This window comes from Canis aureus, chromosome 5 (genome assembly GCF_053574225.1).
Source record: "Canis aureus isolate CA01 chromosome 5, VMU_Caureus_v.1.0, whole genome shotgun sequence".
Classification (NCBI taxonomy): Eukaryota; Metazoa; Chordata; class Mammalia; order Carnivora; family Canidae; genus Canis; species Canis aureus.
This window is the reverse complement of record NC_135615.1, coordinates 74,698,497-74,724,120: the sequence shown is the minus strand read 5'-3', so window position 1 is coordinate 74,724,120 and position 25,624 is coordinate 74,698,497. Positions and strand designations below refer to the sequence as shown.

Genomic DNA, 25,624 nt, shown 5'->3' with positions numbered 1-25,624 from the left:
AGTCAGAAGCTCCAGATGCCTGGGTGGCTCAGTGGTTGAGTGTTTGGCTCAGGGTGTGATCCTGGGGTCCTGGGATTGAGTCCTGCATTGGGCTCACTGTGGGGAGCCTGCTTCTCCCTCTGCCTATGTCTTTGCTTCTCTCTGTGTCGCTCATGAATAAATAAATAAAATCTTAAAAAAAAAAAAAAAGTCAGAAGCTCAAATGACTGAGCCACTAAAGTACCATGAAGCATTTAAATTTTCTCTATCCAAACCTTCTGAAATACAAAAAGTCTCAGTGAGTATTCTTTCATTCGTGGCAATCATAGTTATTTGCATAAATTCAATAAAAATTTGACACCAATGGGAACATCGATTATTTTACGAAGGTGTTGACTAGAATGTCATATTTGAAAGAGATCTGCATAGACTCAGATGCAACCAGACACCTTTAAGAAACTAAAGTTGACTTTATGAACATGAAACCAATAAATCCCCTTGAAAATGTTGGCTTGATACCTGCTTTGAGTTCCCAGCATCTTTACCAGGTAAGTAAAGAATGACACTTCTTGGCAGGTACAGGAACCTCAAGATATTTGGGGGACCTTAAGAAGCAAAATTTGCCCAATCCACAGGTATTACAAGCATGTCTGATGGCAAGTATTTGGTCTTGGCTTCTGGCCTAGAGACACTACCAAAAGTTCAGTTGAGATTCCTCATAAAGAGTTCCAGCAAAGCGAATTTTGAAAGATCTCTGATCAATCACTATTCTTGCTGAGCTTATTAAATGATTAAGTCAAGTTTGTTAATATTGAACTTGTTTTTCGAATGTGTTATACTTGATTTGCCTATCTCCAGAAATTAGGGTGATCACAGAGAGAAAAATAATGATTCAATAATACACCTCTGCGGACGTTAAATTCGATTCTGATCGTCTTTCAGTGTTTGTTGTTTGCCTAAGCTGATCAACTTGAGGCAAACATTAGAGAAATTGCCATAGTAGCTCATGTATAAACGATCTTTTTGTTCTTGTTATCCTGTAGGGACAACAACAGGACCCCATAGACATATGATTATTTAAACAGCTGGAAAATGGAATGGATTCCCCAACAATTGTACAACTCAACTAGCACCTTGACCAAATTTGTGTAGCTGGGATGACAAAATGGATCCTTAAAAGCCTGAGCCTACCCCCACTCCATTGGGTTAACTACGGACTTGTGGAGAAAATAGATGGTCTCATTTTCCTTATGACTGGATTGGATGATGCACTTGGGGATGCCCGAATTCCTGGATAAGTCTTCTCCCACTTGCCAGCGGTTCTTTACAATCAGGATGTTAAGGCTAGACTTCAAACAAAGAGGGCTTCTTGGGGCACTCTGGGTGGCTCAGTCGGTTAAGCTTCTGCTTTCGGCTCAGGTCATGATCCTGAAATCCAGAGATGCAGCCCCACGTCAGGCTCCTTGCTCAGCAAGGTGTCTGCTTCTCCCTCTCCCCTCCTGCTCGTGGCTCTCTCTTGCTATCTCTGTCTCTCTCTCTCTCTCTCTAAGATAAATAAATAAAGTCTTTAAAAACAAAATAAGGGACCCCTGGGTGGCTCAAGGGTTGAGCCTCTGCCTTTGGCTCAGGGCATGATCCCGAAGTCCTGGAACTGAGTCCCACAATGGGCTCCCTGCATGGACCCAGCTTCTCCTCCCCCCACATACGTCTCTGCCTCTCTCTGTGTGTCTCTCATGAATAAATAGATAAAATCTTAAAAAAAACACACACACACAAAGAGGTTTTATCCCTTAGCCATATTCTTGATGGTTTTATTCCTTAGCCATATTTGTCCCAGAAACAATTGGGACTATATCTATCGATGTAAAATTGCAAATGGGCGCTTTAACCAAGCAGTCAACAGCCACCTTTAGCCACATCCAACTTGTATCACTCCACAGATTTGGAGTCGCCCCCCAAAACCAAATATCTTCACTGCAGCTCAAGGAGGAACCTATACTTTAGTAAAAAGCAGAGTGTTATGTATATACTCCAAATTATCACAAAAATGTGACAGGGTTACTAACTGATATAAATACTCAAATTGGTACTTTAAGAGATCTCTCTCTCTCCTTTAATGATTGGTCAGACTATTGGACTGGAAGATTTTTGTCAACTATCAAGGACTTTTAATTGGGCTTCTTTTTCTTGTTATTCTAATTACACAGTATGTTATGTCCCTAGGGCAAACTGTGTCAGCCATTAACCATGAAAGCCAGTACAATCCAAAACCTGACCCCTTTTCCTCAGGTAACATACATCCAAAACTTACTTCCAGGAATTGGGTATACCTTCAGACCATTTGCAGACAAAAAGCTACTCGAACCTATCTGGACCGGACCCTATCATGTTCTCTTGACCACTCCAACAGCGCAAAAACTTCACGGCTTCTCCCCATGGATCCATCTTTCCAGAATCAAGACTGCTCTGGCCCCAGATGAGGAGCCTTCCCCTTAAGTAGAGCTGTTGGAGATCTACACCTGTTATTCAAACGAGACTCAAATTTATAAGTTTGCAGTGTCTTAGGCCCAATAATATGTCTCCTTGGATGCGCTCAGCCTCACCTCTCTCCTAGCCCCTTGGCTCCTTGTTTGTGGAGACCCCGGATGCTACTTCACGTTGGTCATTGCTCAACCATCCCCTAGCACTGGTGGCTGGCTTGGCCTTCCCTGGATTAAGTCTGGGCTACCGCAGAACCACTGTTGCCCACCGCTCCCATGCCACCATGGGGAGTAGCAGCAGCTCCAGCAGCCATATGTCCAGTCCACCTAAGTGGGCCACGGGGGCTCTGCTCATTCCACTGCCTGTAGAGTCAGGTGTAGCCATCTAGCCTCCCCCCACCCCCTGCAGCTGGCCGAAGGGGTCAAGTGGTACAACCTGGAAGTGCAAGGGAATTAAACACACTCTGGGGAGCTGACTTCGATCCTGAGACAGACGAAATTCTTCCCTCTGATGAACTGCTTTGAGTCGTGTTGTGTTCTTTATGGCCTTCTAGAAACATCTCCCATGACTGAGCAAGCAGCAGGAGGTCTCTTGGTAAAGCTGTGGCCAGCTCAGTAATGCCACACATCATATTTGTTTCCCTCTTTTCCTGCCTTGCTGCCACTTCCCTTCACTCTGGCTGCCCTGGGATCGCACCTAGGTTACAGCATGGAAGCTTTGCTTTAGTCTCTGTGTTCTGGAGAATCAGAGAACGAGGCACTGAACCTGTTTCTTGAGGACCCTCTCAGGGCCTGTTTTCCATGGAACTCTCATTGGGAAATGCTAGTTTAAAGAATTTATTCTTTGATGGGATGGAAAATGAGCCTAGCCATTACTTTTTGCTCCACCCTCCCTTTTTTTCCCCTAAGATTTTATTTATTTGAGAGACAGAGCAAGCATGAGCAGAGGGAGGGGCAGAGGGAGAGAGAGAAGGAGACTCCACCCTCCCCCCAGCAGGAAGCCCAATGCAGGACTTGATCCCAGGACCCCAGGATCACAACCTGGGCCAAAGGCAGACACACTCAACTGACTGAGCCACCCAGGTGCCTCTACTGTCTGTCTCCTGCTCAACACTTGCCATCAGGCCTTCTGTCCATCTCCTCTGAGCTCTTCTCTCCATAACAACAGGTTGAATGAAACCTCAGCTTTTCCTCTTTAATTTTTCCCCACTCGGTGTCCCCCCTTCCCTTATGGTCCCTTTCACTATTAGAGAGGAAGACAAACCACGAGAGACTCCTAACTCTGGGAAACAAACAAAAGGTTGCAGAAGGAGAGGTGGGAAGAGGATGGGGTGGGTAACTGGGTGACAGGCATTAAGAAGGGTACATGATGAGATGAGCACTGGGTGTTATACTATATGTCGGCAAATTGAATTTAAGTGAAATTTTAAAAATAAAATTAAATAAAAAACTTAAAAACTAAAAAAAAAAAAAGAAAGAAAGAAAGAAAGAAAGGCAGAAACCCCAGCTCTTTTGGTAATAACAGAAAGAGAGCGCTGTGCATTTATTGAAACAACATGTAACACAAACTCAGTTGCCATCCCCTACGTCAGGGACAGGCATTGACATCTGTACAGTACAGTATCCCTTCGTAGGCCTGTGTGCTACCCAGCCCTCCCTCCCAGGAAAGGAAGAGGGCAGCTTTGTCAGCCTGGCTTCTCTCCCTTCTTTCTAACAATAGCTGGTCACACCATGACCAAGCATTATCATACAAAAGTTCCTTTACAAAAAGCACCAATTGGCATACATATACAAGTATATACAAAAATCACATTTAAAAAATGTACAAAATATTCCATTTTGCACCAACGTAGAAAAGTGTCCTGTGTGGTTGTTTCAAGCACGTTTCCAATTCTGGTTCAGTGGCCGCTGGACACAGCAGTGGGGGTCCTACTGCTAGTCCCTGCTCTCTGGGCAGAGAGAAGACACACCTTCCCATTGCCCCTCCAGGGGCCCCGACCCCTCCCACCCTGGGCCTGTCACCAAGGCAGCTGGGCCCATCCCCACCCTCCCCAGTCTCTCTGCATCTAGAAGGTCTCTCCCTCATCCAGTTCCTTACTGGTGCCCTGAAAGAAAAAGACAAAGAAACACAAGGTGAGACAGGACACAGGAGGATCCAGGACTTACCAAGCCACAGTGACAAAATTATCAGACTTCAATTCCTGCCTAGGCTCTTCCTTTTTAAACCAAAACAAGAATTTGGTCATCAAGGGATGTCTGGGTGGCTCAGCAGTTGAGTGTCTGTCTTTGGCTCAGGGCATGATCCCTGGGTCCAGGCATCGAGTCCCATATCGGGCTTCCTGCATGGAGCCTGCTTCTCTCTCTTTCTCTCTCTGCCTGTGTCTCTGCCTCTCTCTCTCTCTCTCTCTCTCTCTCTTTCTCTCATAAACAAATAAAAATAAATAAAATCTAAAAAAAAAAAAAAAAAAAAGAATTTAGTCATCAAAACCCCATGCATTGCACATCCAACACAAAACTCCAAAAGAGTAGTCTGTATTTTTCAATTGGATTGAAATTTAGTTCCAATAGTAACTTGGCTTGAAAAATGATATTAGCAAACATGTTCTTTCTATGTGCCAGTAAATGAGATGAAATGTTCATCTGTTACCATTCGTCTGTGGTAAAGCTGTGATTCAGAACTTAGGCACTTAACCACACTCAGCAACCCAGAGAGCTTTCTAAATGACTTGCCCAAGGGCAGGTGGGTGATCAGATGCCTACAGGGGCCTGCAGAGGACAGGACTGCAGGCAGGCTGACCCGGTGCACTGAGCAAAGGGGGAAGCCCCTGCCCAGCACCAGCTCTCTGGGATTAGGGAGGAGGGAAACCACAGCATTGTTAGTTCTTTCCAAATTTTCACAAGAAGGTAGAAATCCAGATTCTCAGTTGAAATCTCCTTTTAAAAAAATTAAACACAAAAAACAGGGGCACCTGGGTGGCTCAGTTAGTGAAGCCTCCAACTCTGACTTTGACTCAGGTCATGATCTGAGGGTTGTGAGCCTGAGTGTGGAGCCTACTTGGGATTCTCTCTTTCTCTGTCTCCTCTCTCTCTCTCTCCTTCTTTCTCTCTTAAAAAAACAAAACACCTGCCTCCCCCCTGCCCCGCCAAGTCCTAATTTTTTAAATGTTGGCAATTAACTTTAAAAAATTTAAACATTGTGCTGGCCAAAAGTTCTCAGTGGGCCAAGCCTGGCTCATGGTACCTTATCTTTTATGTCTCTTATACTGTATTGCTCTCCACTCAGGAAGGTCATTTAGATATAAAATGGGAGCTTTTTATTATGATTAGTTTTTTTTTTTTTTTTCTCTAAGGATAAAGGGAATAGGGCTATATCCTCAAACGGTATAAAACACATATTGGGACCTAACCACATATTGGCATCATCCCAAGAGTCCAGCACAGCCCTTTGCACACAGGACTTCATATTGTTGAATGACTGACTGAATGAATGAATGGATGAATGGATGAATGAATGGAGGTAGATAAATTTCTTACCTTCTTCCTTTCTCTCTGTGGACTCTTCCTCTTCCTGATCTTCTTCTTCTTCAATGAACTCTTCCTCTTCCTCATCTGTGTGTGACAAAGCACTACGGTATTAGGATGGGGCCAGTTCTTCAGAGGAGCTGCTCAAAGGGGCACCAGGCTGGAGACAGCACTTATCCAAACCCCTTCCCACACCCAGTTGGGACCACATGGCCATGCAGTGACATTGGTGGCCCCTGGAGGTAATGGAGATAATGAGCTTCTCAAACCTAAGCTGCACATTCATTCTCCCAGGGGCCTCCTCCTTCCTTCCCACACTCTTCTTGGGGAGGGGAGTCTAAGACACCCCTTTGTTCTAGTACCAATATCAGCTCCTATCACTTGACCTGCCAGGGACCAGAGGGGGCTTTGGGGAAGCACACCTGGTGCTTCTATACATCTCCCACTTAGATACACATGACCTGGAGAGAATGGATTCCTTGGTTCTCAGGGGTCAGAGTCCTCATCATGAAGGAATTTGCTCAGCCTTTGAAATCTGCTTACCTAGCACTCCTTGTCCAGTCTTCCTCATTCCACAGCCTAAGAAGGGGTGGCTGTGGGGTGAGGGACACTTCTGAGGCCATCTGCTTGATAGTACTCTGAAGCTGAGCCCCAGATAGACAGTGACCTGTGTCCTCACCTCCCCATCCTGGGACATGACCTGCAAGCTCCACTAACAGAGAACATGTCTATTCTCCACCCTTCTTTCCCAAGCCACTTCCGTAATGCTTTGGGGCCCTGAGGGGGTCACCAGAGAGCCAGAGCATTTTCAAGAGTATGTCGGGAAAGGTCTGAAAGAGTGCATGCCTCCAAAATGTCAGCCCAATTTCTGATTACATCGCTGGGATCTGTGCATAATCCAGGGGTTTTCGTTGTTGTTTAGTTATTATCACAATTAACTACTCTTAGCAGCATCTGCTGAGCACTTACTATGTTCCAAATATTGTGCCAAGTGTCTTGTGTGGGGGTGGGGTGAGGTGGGTGGAAGGGTGGATGGGTACGCTGAATGTCTTATGTGCATTGTCTCATAGAATCCTCGCCAGGGACTTGGGAGCCAGATGGCCCTTGGTGAGTCCACGTGGGCTACTTACTAGCTGTGTAGCCTCCATCAAATCACTGACCTTCTCTTGGCTTCATTTCCTTAACTACCAAATGGAGACGGCAATAGAAACTGCCTCATAAGGTTAAATGACAGAATTTAACCAATGGGCTGTTGTGGGGTTCTGAGCATAGATCCAACACCAGATTCTAAAAGCCTGTGGGAGAGCCAACACAAGAGGTGCCAGCTCTGTCTTTCTCAGCTGGTCATCAGAGCATCAGCTCTCAAATCAATACAACATTTAGCAAACTTGGCTCTGCTTTCTCTTTCTCTGTTGCTAAGTATCTCCCTTGCAACTGTGTAACCTTGAGCAAATTATTAAATCTTTGCTCTTCTTCTGGTTTCTCATTTCCCCTTATTATTGTTATGGTTATATTGTTACTTACAAGTATTATCAAGTATTACTCTATGATTGAGTAATTACAAACCGAAATGAGGGTGTAATGCAGGTAAATTAAGGTGCCCGAGGATCAGCAATGGTAGGTGAAGACCAGCCTTAGGCAAGAGCTAGTATTTGTTGAGTATCTGACAAACTTCTCTGTATCAGTGTCTTACTTGTTGCAAGAGCACCATGATGTGGTCATTATTAGTAGGCCCATGTTTAACTTAATTTTTAAAGTTAGAAAATGCTGCTCACGGGGCACACAGCTGGCTCAGGCGGAGGAGAACACAACTCTTGGTCTCAGGGTTGTAAATTCGAGTCCCATGTTGGGCATAGAGATTACTTTAAAAAAATTGAAAAAAAAAAAAGGAAAAATGCAGTGCAGGTAGGTAGAGGGGCTCACCAAGGGTCACACAGATAACTAGAGGTAGAACCAATATTGGAACTTGATCTACCTAACCCCAGTTGCCATGCTCTTTCTATTGCCCCAGGCTTCCTTGTAGGGGATCCATACACAATTTATTGAGCAATAATTATGTATCAGGTACTGTGCTTGGCTCTGGGTGCATCCAGAAGTTAGATGTATGAGTTTGACCATTTGCTAGTGTATCTGCCTCTGCATGGGGCTCAGTGGAAGGGAAGCAGGTTTCCATGGGTTGACCAGGGAAACAGATGCACCACCACCTCCTTTACCTGTCCCAAAGTCGATGGCCCTCAGGGTGTTTGCTATGTGCTCCAAGTCCAAAGTAAAGTAGTCCATGTTTTCAAAGCCCTGTTCTGTCTTCCCCAGCTGACAACCCTTGGAAGCTTCCACAATGCTGTGGGGAAGGAAGAAAGAAAGGGGGAGTGGGATGAGATTTCTGGGCCTCAGTGAAAGAAGGGGGTGTCTTAACTCCAATTCTCATGAGTACACATACTTGTCTCACACCCAGGCTACCTAGAGGCTGCCCTGGAGGCAGGGTTATTTCCTCTCCAAGTGCAAACAGAATGGATGGGCCAAGAAGGTAGGGGATGCAAGGCCAGGAGAGATAGCCTTGGCTGAGACCCTCCCAGAGGACCTAATGCCAAGGGGGAGGCCCGCTGGACCAAGGTCAGAGGCCCTGGTGAGAGCTAGAGCCTTGGATCATAGCCCTGGAGAGACACTGACCTTTTGATGAGTTGCTTGGCGCTCTGTGGGGGAAAGAGAGAGAGAGAACAAAGGGTTAGGACTGCAGAAGAAGTGGCCCCGAGAAATCAGCAAAACCAGTGATGGTGCCACAAAATGGGCACCTGTTGCCATTCCCTAGCCTAGCCATGACCTGCTCCCTGCCCTAAGTTGAACAGCACTTGGGTCTTTTCCTTCTGTTCATGGTCTGCACAGGTTTTGGTTATCATTCTAGGACCCTTCCACTCTCATAGCAGGAAGGTTGGATTTTAGGGGTATCATTCTAAACACACTTAAACCCCCAAATCTTCAAGATGAGAATCATATCCTCATCCCCTTTTAATACCCAATGTCTAGCACAAAACCTGGTTCATAGTATGTGCTTAGGAAATTTTTATTGAACTGTGAAATCTTATAGTTGATCCATTTCTGTCACCCCCAACAAGCTTTTCTAGCGCAGGGCTGTCTCATTCATCTCTGTGTCTCTACCTCTGTGGTTGACCTATAGTATATGCTCAATGAATAGTCTCTATGGAGGCACTGTATTTTGCAGCTTACAGTACCATTCTGCAAACACTCTTATTTGATCCTCACAAAATCAGTGAAGAGGAAAGAAGGTAGAAATCGTTGCGTGGCCATTTGAGGTCATTGAGGACGTTGACACTGAGAGCTTTAAATGGTTTGGCTTGGGGGGCACATGGGTGCCTGACATGCATCTTAGTCAGAGCTGGTAAGGCCAAGTGACTGTCCACACCCTGCTAGTTGCTCACCAAAAGGAAGATGGCCCCACCAGGCTCATCCAGGGACTGGATGGCCGTCTCCACCAGCTTAGTGGACTTGTCCAGCTGCTCCCGGTACTGCTGGATGAGGCCCTCAATGAAGCTGAGCTTATCCTCCTGCTCCCGCGTGATCCGCTGCAGCAGCTCACTCTTCTTCTCGTCCAGGATAGCATACAGTACGTCAAACTTCTGACTCAGCTCTTCCTTCACATGGTGACTGTTCTCCTGGGGACAGAAATCTCAGAGTCACACCCTAGGGAGTCTTCCTCTCCCTGGCACATTTTTCCTGGGATGGATGTGCTAGGAATAACAAGTCTGAAGCTGGAAGAGATCTTGCTACACCCCCATTTTACAGAAGACAAAATGAAGTCTTGGCAAAAAAGAAAGGATTTGCTGAGGTCTCGTAGCTACTTAGCACACCAGTAACGTTTGGAGGCTAGTGCCGTGGAGAAAGCTAGCCCTTTCCTCAAAAATAGAGACTCCAGGATCAGATGGGATGATCCAGTCTGGGCCTTCTGTGGCCTCCCAAGTCACCCCCCACCACACATACCCCTGGCCCCTATTTTAGGATCAAGACTGGATTCAGGAGGCTCTAGTTGGTTCTAGTAAGAAAGGAGAAGCAGCGACTCCTCTACTGGCCTCCTCACTGAGGCTCCCTTCTCTCCAACACAGATGCTATACCTACAAAATAGGTATAATAATATATCTCACCAGACTGGAGGCTCTAGTATCCTCTATCAGCCTGGGAGCATCTCATGAGTAGTCCCCTCCTTCCTTCAAAGCCATCCTTCACACAGCTCTTCGTTCATCAGGAGTCTGATGACCCTTTCCCCCCCACCTCATCTCTAGGCCCCACCTCAAGTGGAAATGAAAAATCATGGATTCTTTTTCAGAGATAGAAAAGTTTCCTTCTGCCTCTATGTAGTCTTGCATGGTGTGGTCCGTGGACCAACAAGTTGGGTAAAGCCTGGGAGTTCATTAGAAAGAAATGCAGAACCTCATACCTCCCTCCAGATCTACTGAATAAGAATTTGAATTTTCACAGGATCTCAGGGGGATCTGAACGCATTTTAAAGTTTGAGAAGCTTTAGTCTACAACACACTGAAGACAGTGGTCTGAAAACTACTTGTGCTGAATAAATACTGAGAATTATTGCTGGCATGCTTCCTAAAGTCAGGGATTGGTCTGTCTTGTTCACCACTCCAGCCCCAGCGTCTTTGGCAGGGCCCGACACACAGCTGTGTTCCAGAAGCATTTGGTGAGTGAGTGGATGAATAGATTAGTTGGTTTCCACTCCACCACCCCTGCTTGAACACCCCAGCCTCCAGGCCCCAACCATTAGCCACAGCTCACAGCGGAGACTTCACCCCAGAGAACCAGGCTTCACTGAGAGGCCTTGGACCCCTAGACAGAACTCTTCTCCCCCTCACCTTGGTCACTCGACAGGAGTCCTCCAGCTGAGTGATGATGGTCTGCATCCGGTCATTCCCCGCTACCAGCATGGAGATACAGTTACTCAGCTCCGTCTAGATGGGAGAGGGGGTGAGGGATCAGGAGAAGAGAGATGAAAAAAAAAAAAAAAAAAAAAAAAGGAGAAGAGAGATGAAATAGTCCCAGGGCCTGTCTTCTCAGGAATGGCACCCTCACTCCCCTCTCTGCTAGAAAAAGCCTACATCTCTAGAGATACTACATCCCTTATTTTACAAATGAGGCCCAGAAAGGGGAAATGACCAAAATACAAACAGCAATGTACTGTCAGAGGAGGGGTTTGTTTTTAGGAACGAAGAGATACAAAAAAGAAATAGAGAGTTCTAGAAGAGAGAGGTCAAGAGAAGAGTGGGAGGCAGGGAAGAAGTGTCCAGAAAGAGGGGCCATAGCTTACTGCATGGGCAGGATTATGGACTCCCACAGGCCTCAGGGCCAGGGAGAGGGCTCTGAGCTACTTTTTCTGCTACAGGAGAGGTAACCAGCACAGGAAGAGGTATCTGGGGCCCCAAGCACACTGGGATGTAGAAGTCATGGCCTGAGAGGACCCTGGTGGCCTGGCCCAGGGGTCTGGTCTCTCGCCTGTGGCCACACCCAGGTGCTCTCAAGTGGCTCTAAGTATAACCCATGAGCTCAGCCACCTCCCCCAGGAAGGCAAGGGCTGCTGTCCCTGTGGCCTGGGAAGTCCCTCCAGAGGGACTATTCCTGAAAGGCCGGCTCAGCAGATCTACAGGGATCAAATCTACATCCTGAATCATCTGGCCATGCCCCACAAGCCCAGGCTGGGGGTAGAAGTGGTATAAGCCAGTACCTTTTGTCCCTGGAAGACGCTCTGCAGGGGGGCCACCTCACAGGCCTTGTGAGCCCCAAACACCTTGCACATGGAGCACGTGGGCATCTCACACGTGAGGCAATAGATGTTGATTTTCTCGTCTTCATGCTCCTTGCACATGGGGTGGCTGCCCTTCTGCAGGGGCCGACTGCAGAAGAATCACAAGTCACACAGTGGGGGGGGGGTCCCGAGTCCCTGTCTCCCCCCACCCCAGCTCTGGGTGGCAACTCCAGATCTATGGCCTGAGCCCTCAGTGACTGGCTGTACACAGTCCTTTTCATTTTCTGGATACCCAGAACCAGGAAAGCCAGTGACACCAAGGCTATCCTCATATCCTTGGACTCAAACTCCAGTGATGGAGTTGGCCTTAGGCCCCACTAGTGCAGAACATGGGAAAGGTTGTAGAATCCCAGAACTGGAGATATTTTTGAGAAGAAGAAACTGAACCCCAGAAAGGTGAACTGACTTGTCCAAGGTCACCCATCAAGTCAGGGCAGGGGAGGCAAGAGTGCATTTGCTCTAATTATAGTCCCTGTAACTCCTGGTTACTGCAGGCTAACTTTGAGCAAAGCAATTTATACTCATGGCCTCACTTAATTCTATATTTAATCCATCAGACTGTAACCGCATCAAAGCAGGGAAACTTGCCTGCTCCCGGCACCTCTGAATTTGCAGTGTACAGTGTGTGTCATGGAGGAGGTGGTTATTCAATACAGGTGGAGAGACTATACCAGTAAGCACACCATGAGGGTGCCCCCAGGCACAGAGAGGGAAGAAATGTGTGTGCCCCAAGTCACACAACCAGAACACAGGCAGCCCAAGGATGAGTAACAGTTCAGCTCAAGCCTTGACTTAAAGTCCAGAAAGTCTTTCCAGCATTCAGAGTTTTTTCCTTCCCAAACACACATTCTTAGAATGCTTTTCTCCCTCGGTCTGGTTCTCTACTTAGGGGCCTCTGGCATGTTATCTATGCTTCTCGCAGGGCATCAGTTGCTTCCTATCTGAGGCTCAGTTTTTTGTGTCTAAGTCCTACCCCTTCATCTAGACATATCATTAAGAGCCAACACCATGTCTACATCACCTCTGCTTTCCCAGTCCCTAAAACAGCAAGCATCTCACAAATGTCAAATGGTGACTGTCCCTTGTCTATGTCAATGCCTCACCTCTGAATAGCCTTGCACAACTGGCCACACCCCAGACATTATTATCTCCCCAGGTTTTTAAATAAGTCCCTTTTCAGACTTATCTCTTTTTCATCTTTTATCGCAGGGCCCCCCCTCCCCATGCTGGCAGGAGTCTTCCTTTGCCACCTGTCTCTACCCCCCGGGAGGGAGCTCTGGAATGGCAGTAGCTGCAGAGATGAGCTAAGATCCTGAGGGTCTGGTGCCTGTGCCCACTGCCATGCCAGATGCCCATTCTCCTGAAGCCCGGGCATCAGCATCTGGGTTTAAATCCAGACTGTTCTGCTGCTCACTCATTTTGTGACCTTGGGCAAGTGATTTCACCTCTCGGAGCCTTGGTTTTACCCCAGAGCTACTGGGATCAGGGCAACTATCAGCAATGAATGTATAGAGCCTAGCACAGAGCAGACCCTCAATAAAGGGCATCTCTCACAGCCATTTGACTGTGTAGAAAGGCCCCCGAAGGGTTCAAGCATAAACCTGCTCTTCAGAGGTCGATACTCGAGGTGAGGGGCTAATATTTGGGTGCAATATTAATTTTCTTATTGGAGAATGGTCAGCAATATATCTGTACTTTTATGGAGTTTTACTCCAGGAACATAGAGGCAATAGCAGTTAGGAATATTCACCATAGGGTCAGTTAGGCTCCCTCTCAGCATCACGGCTTGCTGAGCAGCCTCGGGCACACCTCTGACCTTCTAGGAGCCTCCATTTCCTCATTGGAAAATGAGGGTAAGAAAGTCGTATGGATTACTGTGAGAATTAAATAAAGGTCACGCATGGAAAATGCTTAAGACGAGGTGCCTAGACACAGGAGGTGTCCATACATATCTGATACTTTTAACATTTCCCATCAAAACCCTATTTGATAGTCACACTAACAAACCTTACCATCCTCCTCTGCTGATGGATAAAATGAAGGCCCAAAGATTCAACCAAGTTCCCACAATACATTAGTAACAGAGTCAGACTAGCCGACGGTTCCCCTGGTCAGGGCTTTTTCACACTAAGATTGGTCTGTCACTTATCCTGGGGCAGGACACTGCCAGGCGGGCAACACTGGATGATGGTTTGGGACCCAAGGGCCTGAGGGCAGTGGCCTGGGAGTCTTGTCAGGTGTCAAATTTGTAAAGAGCTCCCTGGTGGCCATATCTCTCTCCAGCTGGACACACACACTGCACAAACTCCACTCTCACAAATTCTGCCCAAGACAGAGCTGCTGTTTTACAAACAGGGAGACTTGGGGCCAGATCGGCAGGGCTGTCCTCGGCTATTTCTCTTCTCAGCTGGGAACACTTGGGCAACTGACTTCACCTCTTCGAGCCTCAGCTTCCTCATCCATGAAATGGGGAGGATGAAAGTCATGCCCAATTCCCAGGATTGTTGTGGGGCAGCGGGAGGAAGCGTCCCCGGTACCCACGATGACAGCCATTGCCTCCACTATAGAGAGACCGGCTGTATTCTCTCTGGGCACTTTTCTCTGCTTGCCCGGCCACTTTGCTGGCCCCAGTGTCTCCCTCTCCATGTCACAGTTTGTCCCTCCCCTGGTTCCTGTCTCAGCCTGTCCTAGGAGAGCAGCCTAATGTCTGGGCTCTTCTCATTCACTGAGGGACCGACCCCAAGAGCCAGTGTCGGGGGATAGAGATAAGCCTCTGTTGTGCCTGAAGAAGAGGGAGATGGCTCTCTGGACTGGCTAGTGTAGCTCTCCAGCCAGGGCACTGATCCTGGGCACATGGGGAGGAGCCTGGGAGAGCTGGGCACAGACCAGGTGGGGAGGAAGGATGGCTCCCAGGAGCCGGGAGGACTGACCTGGAGCACTCCTGCTTGTAGATATCAATGATGTTCTCCACCAGCAGATTCCGTTGCAGGCCGTACACTCCGTGACGATCCATGATCACCTCGTGGCGGCAGGAAGGGCAGCGGAAACGGCCTCCAGACATGGACACGGAGCCAACCCGGTTGGTCCAGAAGGGGTTCGCGGCCTGCGGGTGGAAGGGCAGAGATGAGGCCTGGGACAGTCTCTGTCTTTCTTGCTCACCCCAACCATTCTCGTCAAGCCATTTGACGTGGAACTCCCCATCCTGAGATGAGAGCCAGCCCACGTACACGGGGAGCACCTGAGAAAGCAACTAAGCGGTCAGCAAGTTTGGGAGGCAGCAGACCTAGGTTCAAGTCACAGTTATCCTCTGAATGACCTTGGGCAAGCCACTTTCTCCCTCCAAGCCTCTGTTTACTCATTCACGCAATGGACATTATCGTTAGAGCCTGCTCGTAGGGCTGCTAATTCAAAGATAAAATTTGGAGAGAACATTAGTACAAAGTGCTTCTGGAACCTTGAGTCCTGCCTCCCAGCCAGGGCACTTCTCCTATTCCTTTGTTGAGGAGATGGATCCCCTCCAGCCCCACATTATAGGGAACCGGTCTCGGCCTCGAAGGGGAAGATGCCTCTACTGCCCAGTGCCTCCTGGCCACCCTCCTCCTCCCAAAGCTCTGGGCCCGCTGCCACCAGGGAGCTGGCTCCAGCCCCAGGGGTCTGGTTTCTCTCTCCTCTCCACCCGCCTCTCCCACTTATCGCTTGAGGCATTTGACTCCTGTTTGGAGAGTCAACTGTGGGCTCCGGGCAGCAGTGGGGGAGCTGCGGGCAGGGTGGAGACGGGAAGCACACGTCATGGAGAAGGAATGGGGTGGCCAGGGTCACCTCCGAGCCCCCTTCAGCCCAGAGGCCTTTGCAGGGGCTTTGCTCTGCTCGGGAGAAAGCCAGCAGTTTAGAAGTCCTAGACTAAGAGACAATGGCTTTCACCACAGGAATACTGAGCAGCCGCCTGGAGCCCAGGACAAGGCCATGCCCAGCACTGACCTGGAAAATGTCATTGGCACACTTCCGGCAGAGGTTGTGCTGACAAGGCAAGATGACCACCGGCTTGGTAAACATCTCCAGGCAGATAGGACAGATGAGCTGCTTCTCCAGGTTCTCCATGGGGTTCCCATCCTGGATTAGGCTTGATTTATAATCCATATTGTCAGGACGTGTGGAGGTTCACCTGGCTGCCTCCTTTACCTGCCTCACTTTACGTAGACCTGGGGTCTTGCCTTCGTCACAAAATACCCACACAGAGCCTCCTTGCCTTGTTCTCCTGGTGCCCGAATTCTGTCTTGGTCTGAGGCCCCTCTGATATTTATAGCTGGGTCTCGGTCACATGAGCCCCAGAAGGGGACCAGCTGAACATTCCGATGCCAAGTGGCTGGCTGGGTTTGAGTTTCCTCCAGGCCTGAAAGACCGGCCCTCTCAAATCACATGTAGGGATGAGCAATCGCTGTTCTCCTGGGAGGAGGGTCGTAAACAAGAACAGCCTGTTCGTGGGCAGCGTGGGGGGAGGAGAGGGTACCAGAGTTTCCTCCAGAACCTAGTCTCCTATACCAGGCTGGTAAGCCAGGAAGTGGACCCAAGGAGTGGGCCACTGGGATTTGCAGAGTTCATAGCCAGTGATCCCTCACTGTCCTAAATCCCTTCCTCTAGAGTACTGAGTGGCTCCCAAGAAAAGGGGTCAGGGCAGCCCCTCTCTCTGAGCCCATCTCTGAGCATAGCATATTGCTGGAAACTTTGAAACCCTACCCCAGCTAGCCTGTCCCTCCACAGTTTTATAGATTTTGACACTGAGGTCCAGAGAAGGAAAGGATCTTAGTCAAAGTCACTTAGAAAGTCAGTGGCAGGGACTCCTAGGTGGCTCAGTCGGTTGGGTGTCTGCCTTGGGCTTGAGTCGTGATCTCTGGGTCCTGGAATTGAGCCCTGTGTCAGGCTCCCTGCTTGGCAGGGAGTCTGCTTCTCCCTCTGCCCTCACCCCATTCATGCTATCTCTCTCTCTAATAAATAAATAAGATCTTAAAAAAAAAAAAAAAAAAGCAGGACCATACTTTTAAAAAAAGAAGAAGAGGGCAGCCCTGATGGCCCAGTGGTTTAGCGCTGCCTTCAGCCCAGAGTGTGATCCTGGAGACCTGGGATGGAGTCCCACGTCGGGCTCCCTGCATGGAGCCTGCTTCTCCCTCTGCCTCTCCCCCCGCCACCCTGTCTGTCATGGATAAATAAATAAAATCTTAAGAAGAAGAAGAAGAAGAAGAAGAAGGAGGAGGAGGAGGAGGAGGAGGAGGAGGAGGAGGAGGAGGAGGAGAAAGTCAGTGGCAAAGCCAGGAATCTTTCATTCATCAGACATTTCTCTGAGTACTAACTATACTTCAGGCACCAGGGTGACAGATAAATGAGTAATCCTTTTCCCTGTCCCAAGAAGCTCACAGCCTATCGAGGGGGAAAACGAAATAGCTATCATTTTGGTACCATGAAGCCCTACCTGGACATCTAGAGATTATCTAGATGTTCCCCTCTACTCTCTGCACAAATTTGTATTTTTCTCTATGTTCTTCTGGACACCTTCTGTATTGGCACGTAGAAGTCACTAGAGTAGTTCTGATGGCTATTTTTAAGGTAGAATCTCATGCAAAAGGATGTAGGGGTTAGCCAATATTGGTGTTGGGGCAAGAGGGGGAGCAGTGACCGCAGGCCTCAAGGATGAGCCTAAGACACCATAGAATGTACAGGAATGTCCAGGGTCTCACAAAAGAAGGGCGGTAGGAAAGTAGTTGGGTCACCTCAGCCTGAAGAAGTGATGATGGTTGGAGTCTTGAGACAAGATCTAGTGAGTAGTGAGGGCAGAGGAGCCAACCTTGGGGTGAGGGGAGGAAATGGGAGTGAGAACCAGTCATAGAAAGAGGAGGAGGCCCAGAGGACAAGAGGCTGGGGAATTTCTTTTCTTTTTTTTTTTTTTTAAGATTTTAAAGTAATCTCTACACCCAACACAGGGCCTGAACTCGCAATCCCGAAATCAAGAGTCGAATGCTCCACCGACTGAGCCAGCCAGGTGCCCCATGAGGCTGGGGAACCTTAAGGGGAGAATGGTCCCCCCAAAAATGTTAATGGCTGGTTTTTGCTGAGCACTTACCAAGTGCCAGGCACTGTGAAGCACTTCATATGAGTTATTTCATTTTATCATCCCAACAGCCAACAACTTAAGGACTGTTCCATTCCCGTGGAACAGGTGAGGAAACTCCAGTTCAGAGCATAAAATAACTGCCATGAAGTAACACAGCTTGCAAGAAATGGCTCTAAGACGTGAATCCAGATATGCTTGACTCAGGAGCCCAAACGTCTTCTTTGTTTTAATGTGTGTGCTTTTAAAGATTTATTATTTATTTTGTGAGACAGAGAGAGAGAGAGAGAGAGAGCGCGAGTGCATGCATGAGGAGGGGGAGGGGCAGGGGGAGAGAGAGAAAAACTGACTCCCTGCTGAGCACAGAGCCCAACTCGATATGGGGCTCGACCCCGACCCTGAGATCATGCTCTGAGCCAAAACCAAGAGTCTGAAGCTTAACCCACTGAACCACCCAGGCACCCCCTAAACTCCTCTCTCTATCAAATTGCAGGTCAACACTGCCAGGCCAGCTAGGGGTTGGAAGAGAGGGAAGGTTGAAAAGAGGCCATCCTTTCCTCCTTGCTCACACCAGTTTTGTTCAGATATCAGACAGCACTGTTCTCCAGGAACGTGGACCTCTCCAAGGCCACACCAGACTAAGGCTTAAACCTCTTATGGTAATCCCATTCTCCCTTGCCTAAGGAGATATAGATATGGCCTAGAGACCCAAGGGCTCATGGATGTGGGCTAAAGATAAAGGATTTCCCCCGATATAAAGTGAGTGCAAAAGGAAAGCTTTGTTTTTGTCTTTGAACAGGCCTGTGAGAGGGTAGGGCAGCTAGCTCGCAGCCAAGAGGGGGGACAAGACTCAGGGAGACATCCAGTCCCTGAAAACAGCAAGGAAGAACTACAGAAAGCACGGGTGACATTGATGCCATCACTGTGCTGCCAATTTCCCCAGTCCTGGCACTGCCCCCCTCTGGACTATTTAAGATGTGAGATAACAAATGTCATCATAGTGCAATTACTCTGTTACTTGCAGCAGAGAGCACTCTGTATACATTCAAGACTCCACCTCCTATATGCCAGTGACCCTCACAGCTCTAATTCCAGTTGAGACCTCCTTCTCCCTTAAGCTGAAGATTTGTTGGAGATCTCTACTGGGATGTCCCAACAGAACCTCTAACTCATCGTACCCCCAAACAGAACACAGCATCTTCCCCAACACCTAGCCCTGCCTTGCATTGCCCTTGTGTCATGTCTCAGTGAACACTACCATCATTCGCCTGTTTGCACAGACCAGAAAGCTGAGAGCCGGTCTTGAGCTCCCCTCCATTGCACATCTGGTCAATCTCTACATCAAGCATGGGTTCATCTTGCATCCCACTGTTGTCTTACCGTTATCTTTTTGTGTGTCTGATTCTCCCTCAGGACCTTGAAGATTTTGAAGGTAAAGACTGTCTCTGTCCATTCTGTACCCCCAGTACCTGGCACATAGTAGGCACTCCACAAGTATTTCTTAAATGAGTGGACTAGTGAATGAGTGAGTTAAGTAAGGGAGCAACAGAGTCACTGTCAGACTTGAGAAAGATTAAAATACTTGAGCAAGGGTTTTTTGGCTGACATACGGGAGAGAAAGTACTGGAAGATTGGGGAGGGGGTGATAGAGTCAATGACCCAGCCTCAGAAAGGCGAAGGACATTCTATGTCTTGAGTTGGGAGGACAGGAACGAGGAGAGGATGGAGGTGAGAATCAGGCATTGGGAAGTGGAGAGAAAGGTGCTCCTATTGCAACCTTGGTCAAGAGGGAGTAGAAGCTAAATTGGAGGCTAAGCAGGGGTAAGGGGAGCACAAGTGGACAAACTGGCCAGTGTCAAGCACAGGAGGAAGTCCCCTAGAGAGGGGCGGAAGGGCTGTGTGAGGGCAGGGGAGCCTTGATGGTGTTTCATAACCCGGGCTTGCTATTTGTGAGGAGCCATTCACATGGTTCTGTTGACTTTCTCCAGCCACACTTGGCAGTCCAGGTGCAAAAGCCACACAAATGGACAGTGGGATCCACTCCAACCTGGGCTTTGGCCAGCCTAGTGCTGCTGAAAGTCAAGGGGTGAGGAAGGGGAATTCCCACGTGGGCCACACTGGGCATCAAAACATGTCTTGTCATTTAATCCTCCTGACAGCTCTGCAAGGTGGAGGGGGGGTAATGATCTCCGTTTTTCCCAGAAGGAAACAAGATTCAGAGAGTTAATTGGATTGGCCAAAGTCACACAGCCACAAGTGGCAGAGCAGAGCTGGGGTTCACATCCAAGGTAGCCTGACTCCTAAACCAGTGCTCCTCACACTGAAGCATTTATTGAGTGTTTACTGCGTGCCAGGCTTTGTGCTAAGCCTTTCCCATCCACGCTCTCTTGTTCAGTCCTCAAAATAACTCCGTGAGGCATGGACCATGATTTTCCCTGTTTTGGAGCTGAGCAAAGAGGCTCAGAGAGGTTAAGTCACTTGGCAAAGTACTCCAGCCAGTGAGTGGCAGAGCCAGGATCAGAACCAGGAAGTTATAAACCAGTAACATTACCAGTTGCTGGAACATACTAGAAAGCTATGGACTGACGGATGAAGAGACAAAAAAGGAGTCTCAGTGGTGCATCTGAGTCCAGAGCTTTCGGCTACTACATTTTACTGCTTCCCTTTCTGCCTGTCTCCTTGCTATTTATTTCTACTCTTTATTTTTTTTATTTTTACTGATTATTAATGAAAATTTCAAACACACAGAAATACAGAGAATAGTATAATGAATTCATATAACCAAATCAGCTTCAACTGCTACCAACAGTTCCTCAATCTTACTTCATCTATATCCCCACATAACTTCTTTTGTCTGAACTATTTTAAAGCAAATCTTAGACATCAAGTAATTTCAACTGTAAAAACTTTTCAGTAAGTATTTCTAACCAATTGGGATTTTTTTGGTACATAATCACAATGCCATTATCACATCTAACAAAAGTAAACAAGAATTTCTTCATATTATCTAGCTTCTAAGCTATTTTCGGAGGACATGGATTGCCTCAAATGTCTTTTCATAGTTCGTTTGTGCAAATGAGATCCAAATAAGGTCTTATATGTGGCATTCTGCTGTTTTTGTCTCATTGATCACTTTTAACCTATAGTGATTGCCTTTCCTCCCATTCTTCCGTGTCATTGATTTGTCAGAGAATGATTCAAGGTATCATGATTCTCATTTGGACATGTCAGGGACTCAAGTTCAGAGAAGTTAAGTGACTTGCAGAACATCACCCAGCTAAGTGATAGACCTCATTTAGGACTGCCTCCAAAGTCTGTTACTCATGGGAGGAGCTTAGTACCCAAGGGGGGTCCTAGCTGGGTAGGGTTTAGGTGAGGCAGTGGGGGTAATGGTCTGGGCCTGGCGAGGAAAAGGAGTGATGGAAGATAATAATAACACTATTTTTGATTGATTTACTGCTTGCAAGTGGCCAGACATCTACTAAGAGCTTCATGGCACCATCTCATTCAGTCGTCACGACAACCATGAGTAGGTCATGCTTATCCCTATTTCACAGATGAGGAAACTGAGGCATAGATTGGCATGTGGGATTGCCCCAAATCCCACGGCTAGTGTAGGCAGAGCTGAAAGTGGCCAACTTAACCTCAAATTCTATTCTGTTTTTGATTGTCACCAGAGAGAAGACTTTTGGAAACTTGAGATTTGAGGCCTGTTGCGGAAGAAAACTGTGCTGAGACTGGCAATATGATGCCCAACCAGCCACACCCACCTTCAGTTTCTTATTTGCCAAATGGAGCAACCATTAAGAAATGCTCCCCAAGGGTCCCTCCATGTCCTCAGTGGCCGGGTTCTCAGAGGAGGTCTTCCAGGGATGGATGACTGGCTGACGCAGGGCTGAGGGCGGTGATGCTGGAGAGGAAGCCACCCTCCATCTCCCCTTTCATTTCCGCATAGCTTGGAGCTTGCTAAATGTTTCCTTGGTACATCGTGGATCGGATCCCTTCCACGTGTGTGCTGTTCTCGCCCCGGCCCCCATGACCTCCCCAGGAGTGAGGGGGGCTGCCCTGCCTCTTCCTGTGGATTTCCCCTCAAGCCACTGTGGTGTCTGAGTACCCTCTGAAGTGGGTGGGGTTGGACAAACACTGTTTTTCTTACAGGTTGAGATGCCTGTCACATGCTTCGGTGTCATCCTGGACAAAGAATCATCCCAGATCACAGGATCAAACTGACAGGTCCTTTATCCAGAGGCTAAAGACAAAACAGTTGGCAGAGGCAGGTCAATCGGGTCCGGGGTGAGATGCAGTGCCCCAGGTGCCAGGGCAAAGCCCCCTGGGCCTGGCCCACATGCCATGGAAGGGGAGCAGAGTGTTCAGGGATCTTACCACACAGACCTCTTCCATGTCCTCAAATCCAGACCACCACTATGGGCAGCTATAAGGGCTCTGGAGAGTGGATGCCCTTTAGAGAAATGGACCGCCCCAGGGGAAATGGGATCCTAGAAAGTCTGGAGGGGGCTCTGCACTGATAATCCCAAAATAAAGTATTAAAAGTGCCTTATAAACTGTGAGATGCAATTGTCCTTTAATTAGAAGGCCCTTGAGTGTAGAACAACAAAGAGGCTGCCCAGGCACCTGTGGATCTGAGTTCAAGTTCAGACTCCTCTATATATCAGCTCTTTCACCTTGAGTGGGTTACATAATCTCTGTGTCTCAGAAAATGCAAATTGGGTCGAGTAATGGTATCTCCGGGTCTTTCTACCCTAAGAGTCCAGGACTCTCTGGGTGACTGCCCCCAACACTCTATGCCTTGCTGAAAATTGATGGCATAGAGGTGGGAATCCATTTATCCTACATGTGGCACATATTTGGCACATGACAGACAATTGAAAAACACCATTGCTAATATTTTCTCAGTCAGGGGAATAATAGTGGCTGGCATTTACTGAACAGTTACTATGAATAACCCCATGGTCTGTATTATTTATTGCTGCAGAATAGATTTCCCCAAACTTAGCAGCTTAAAACAATAATCAACACTGATTATCTCAAATAGTTTTCCTGCGGGTCAGGAATTCAAAAGCAGCTAAGCTGGGTGGTTCTGGCCCAGTGCCTCTAAGGAGGTGGTAGTGGGGATGTTGGCTGGGGCTGCAGTGCAGTTTATCTTAAGATTTGACTGGAGGGAAGCCTGGGTGGCTCAGTGGTTGAGCATGTGCCTTCAGTTCAGGGCATGGTACTGGAATTCTGGGGTCAAGTCTCGCATCAGGCTCCCCTCGAGGAGCCTACTTCTCCCTCTGCCTATGTCTCTGCCTCTCTCTGTGTGTATCATGAATAAATAAATAAAATCTTAAAAAAAAAAAAAAGGACTTGACTGGAGATGGAAGATCCACTTTCAAGATGGGTCACTCACATGATTGGCAAGTTGGTGGGAAGCCTCAGTTCTTTAGTATGGGCACCTCTCCACACAGTTGCTTGAGCATCCTCAGAGCATGGTGCCCAACTTACCCCAGACAGAGTGCTCCGAAAGAGCAAACAGTCTTTCATGACCTAGCCTCAGACATCACACACCATCATTTCCATTGTATTCTATGGGTGACGCAGACCAACCATGATACAGTGTGGGAGGGGACCACACAAGGACACGAAGACCAGGCAGCAATATTTATTGAGAGCCATTCTGGAGGGTGGCTACTGTGGTCTGCTCTAAGTGTTTTAGAGCTATTAATTAATTTATTTTTTTTAATTTTTATTTATTTATGATAGTCACACAGAGAGAGAGAGAGGCAGAGACACAGGCAGAGGGAAGAGCAGGCTCCATGCACCGGGAGCCCGACGTGGGATTCGATCCCGGGTCTCCAGGATCGCGCCCTGGGCCAAAGGCAGGCGCTAAACCACTGCGCCACCCAGGGATCCCTAATTTATTTATTAATTCATGAAGTTGATACTGTTATCATTCCCATTTGACAGATAAAGAATTTGAGTTACAGAGAGATTTCAGTAACTTGCCTAAGGTTATGCTTCTAGGAAATGGCTTGGAGCATTACTATGGACTCTCCAAAATTCATATACCAAAGTGCTAACCACCGCCCCCCCCCACACACACACACATTGTGATGATATTTGGAAATGGGGCCTTTGGAAGGTAAGGACCAGGGCCCTTAGAGATGCTAGAGAGCCTGCTCCTTATCTCTCTCCTCACGCACACGCCCCTGAGGAAAGGCCATGTGAGCACGCAGCAAGCTGGCAGCCATCTACAAGCCAAGAGAAGAGGCCTCAGAATGGAGCCCACTTTGCCAGCACCTCCATCCAGGACTGCCAGCCTCCAGAACCGTGAGAAATAAATTGGTCCCCCCGGCTGTGGTATTTTGTTATGGCAGCCCGAGCAGACTAAGGCAGGATCTGAACTCAGAGATGTGGGGTGCTTCGCCCTTGCTCTCAAATTTTCCTCCCGGGGATCCCTGGGTGGCTCAGTGGTTTAGCGCCTGTCTTTGGCCCAGGGTGGGATCCTGGGGTCCTGGGATCGAGTCCCACGTCGGGCTTCCTGCATGGAGCCTGCTTCTCCCTCTGCCTATGTTTCTGCCTCTCTCTCTCTCTCTCTCTCTCTCTCTCTCTCCATGTCTATCATGAATAAATAAATAAAATCTTAAAAAAAAAAAAAGTTTCCTCCCTCTGCTGCCCAGGTAACACTGGCCCTGACTCACCTGCTCCCTGCCTGGCTCCCGGGTGTGCGGAGAGATTCTCCCCTGAACAGTGGGCTCCAGATGGCACTGAGAAGACTTGCAAAGGGGACCAGAGGAAGCCTTGCAACGAAGGCAAGGTCTGGGGCCCAGGGCTGGCCTGGATGTTCCGGGGCTCTTGAACCCCAGAGACAGTCCTGGGGCCGGCTGCCCACCCGACCTGGCCCACTAACTCCCCCGCCACCAGCTTGAACCTGGGGTTTGCCACACACACCGTCAGGGCGATCCAGATCATAAACAGTAAGCAGGAGGAAAACAAACTATATTTAAACCGGCAGTTGCTCCATAAACAAAGCTAAAAGACAAGTGACGGGTTGGGAACAGTAGAAACACACGGAAACAAGAAGTGTCAATACCCATACCACATTAAAGTTTTAGAACAAGCAAAGGATACAAAAAGGCAATTCACAAAAGAAGAAATGCCAATGCCCCCACCCCCCAAAGCAAAAAAACAAACAAGAAGCTTATCCACACTAATTTTTAAAATCTTATTAAAACCACAACAAAATCTGTTTTTTTTCCTCTATCAGATTGGCAAAACTATTAAAGATTAGTAACATACAAGTTTGGTAGACACGGAGGTCAATGGGCACTGCCACGACTCTTGACCTTGGGGGCGGGCATACAGTTTTACAAAATAAAAATGTAAAATATGTATACATGTGACTCAGCAGTTATATTCTGAGGCATCTACCTTATCCAAAAACTAGAAAGATAGCAACCAAAAGATATATTTAGCTGTAGCTAGAGACAGAGAAATAGAGATACAGAGATCAGAGATACAGAGCCATTTAAATACAAAGATGTTTTCTGCAATCTTACTCATAGTAGCAAAACTTTGGAAACAACCCAGTGTCCGTCAATGGAACAAATAAATAAATTATTATGTGGTTTTATAATGTTTACTGTACAGCAGCGACAGTGAACAAATATTGTCATTGGCAATGACATAGATGAATCTCAAAGATTGAGATGAGCAAAACAGCAC

At 47.8% G+C, this 25,624-nt stretch overlaps 1 protein-coding gene across 3 annotated transcripts in view; it reads right to left on the bottom strand.

Annotated features, from left to right (window-relative positions):
• Nucleotides 1-3,967: 3,967 nt before the first annotated feature.
• TRIM63 (tripartite motif containing 63) overlaps nucleotides 3,968-25,624 on the bottom strand; it is a 67,824-nt gene continuing 46,167 nt past the window's right edge. For 2 of the 3 annotated variants that reach the window (XM_077899029.1, XM_077899028.1), the window contains exons 2-9: nucleotides 14,733-14,905; nucleotides 11,722-11,890; nucleotides 10,856-10,951; nucleotides 9,416-9,649; nucleotides 8,649-8,671; nucleotides 8,195-8,319; nucleotides 5,994-6,068; nucleotides 3,968-4,564 (exon numbers count right to left, since the gene is read on the bottom strand). In XM_077899029.1, coding sequence (XP_077755155.1) covers nucleotides 4,554-4,564; nucleotides 5,994-6,068; nucleotides 8,195-8,319; nucleotides 8,649-8,671; nucleotides 9,416-9,649; nucleotides 10,856-10,951; nucleotides 11,722-11,890; nucleotides 14,733-14,863 — 864 coding nt within the window. In that variant the 5' untranslated portion in view covers nucleotides 14,864-14,905 and the 3' untranslated portion in view covers nucleotides 3,968-4,553. Of the gene's footprint in view, nucleotides 4,565-5,993; nucleotides 6,069-8,194; nucleotides 8,320-8,648; nucleotides 8,672-9,415; nucleotides 9,650-10,855; nucleotides 10,952-11,721; nucleotides 11,891-14,732; nucleotides 14,906-15,780; nucleotides 16,160-25,624 lie in introns of those variants that run through there. The other variant, XM_077899027.1, reaches the window with a different exon arrangement.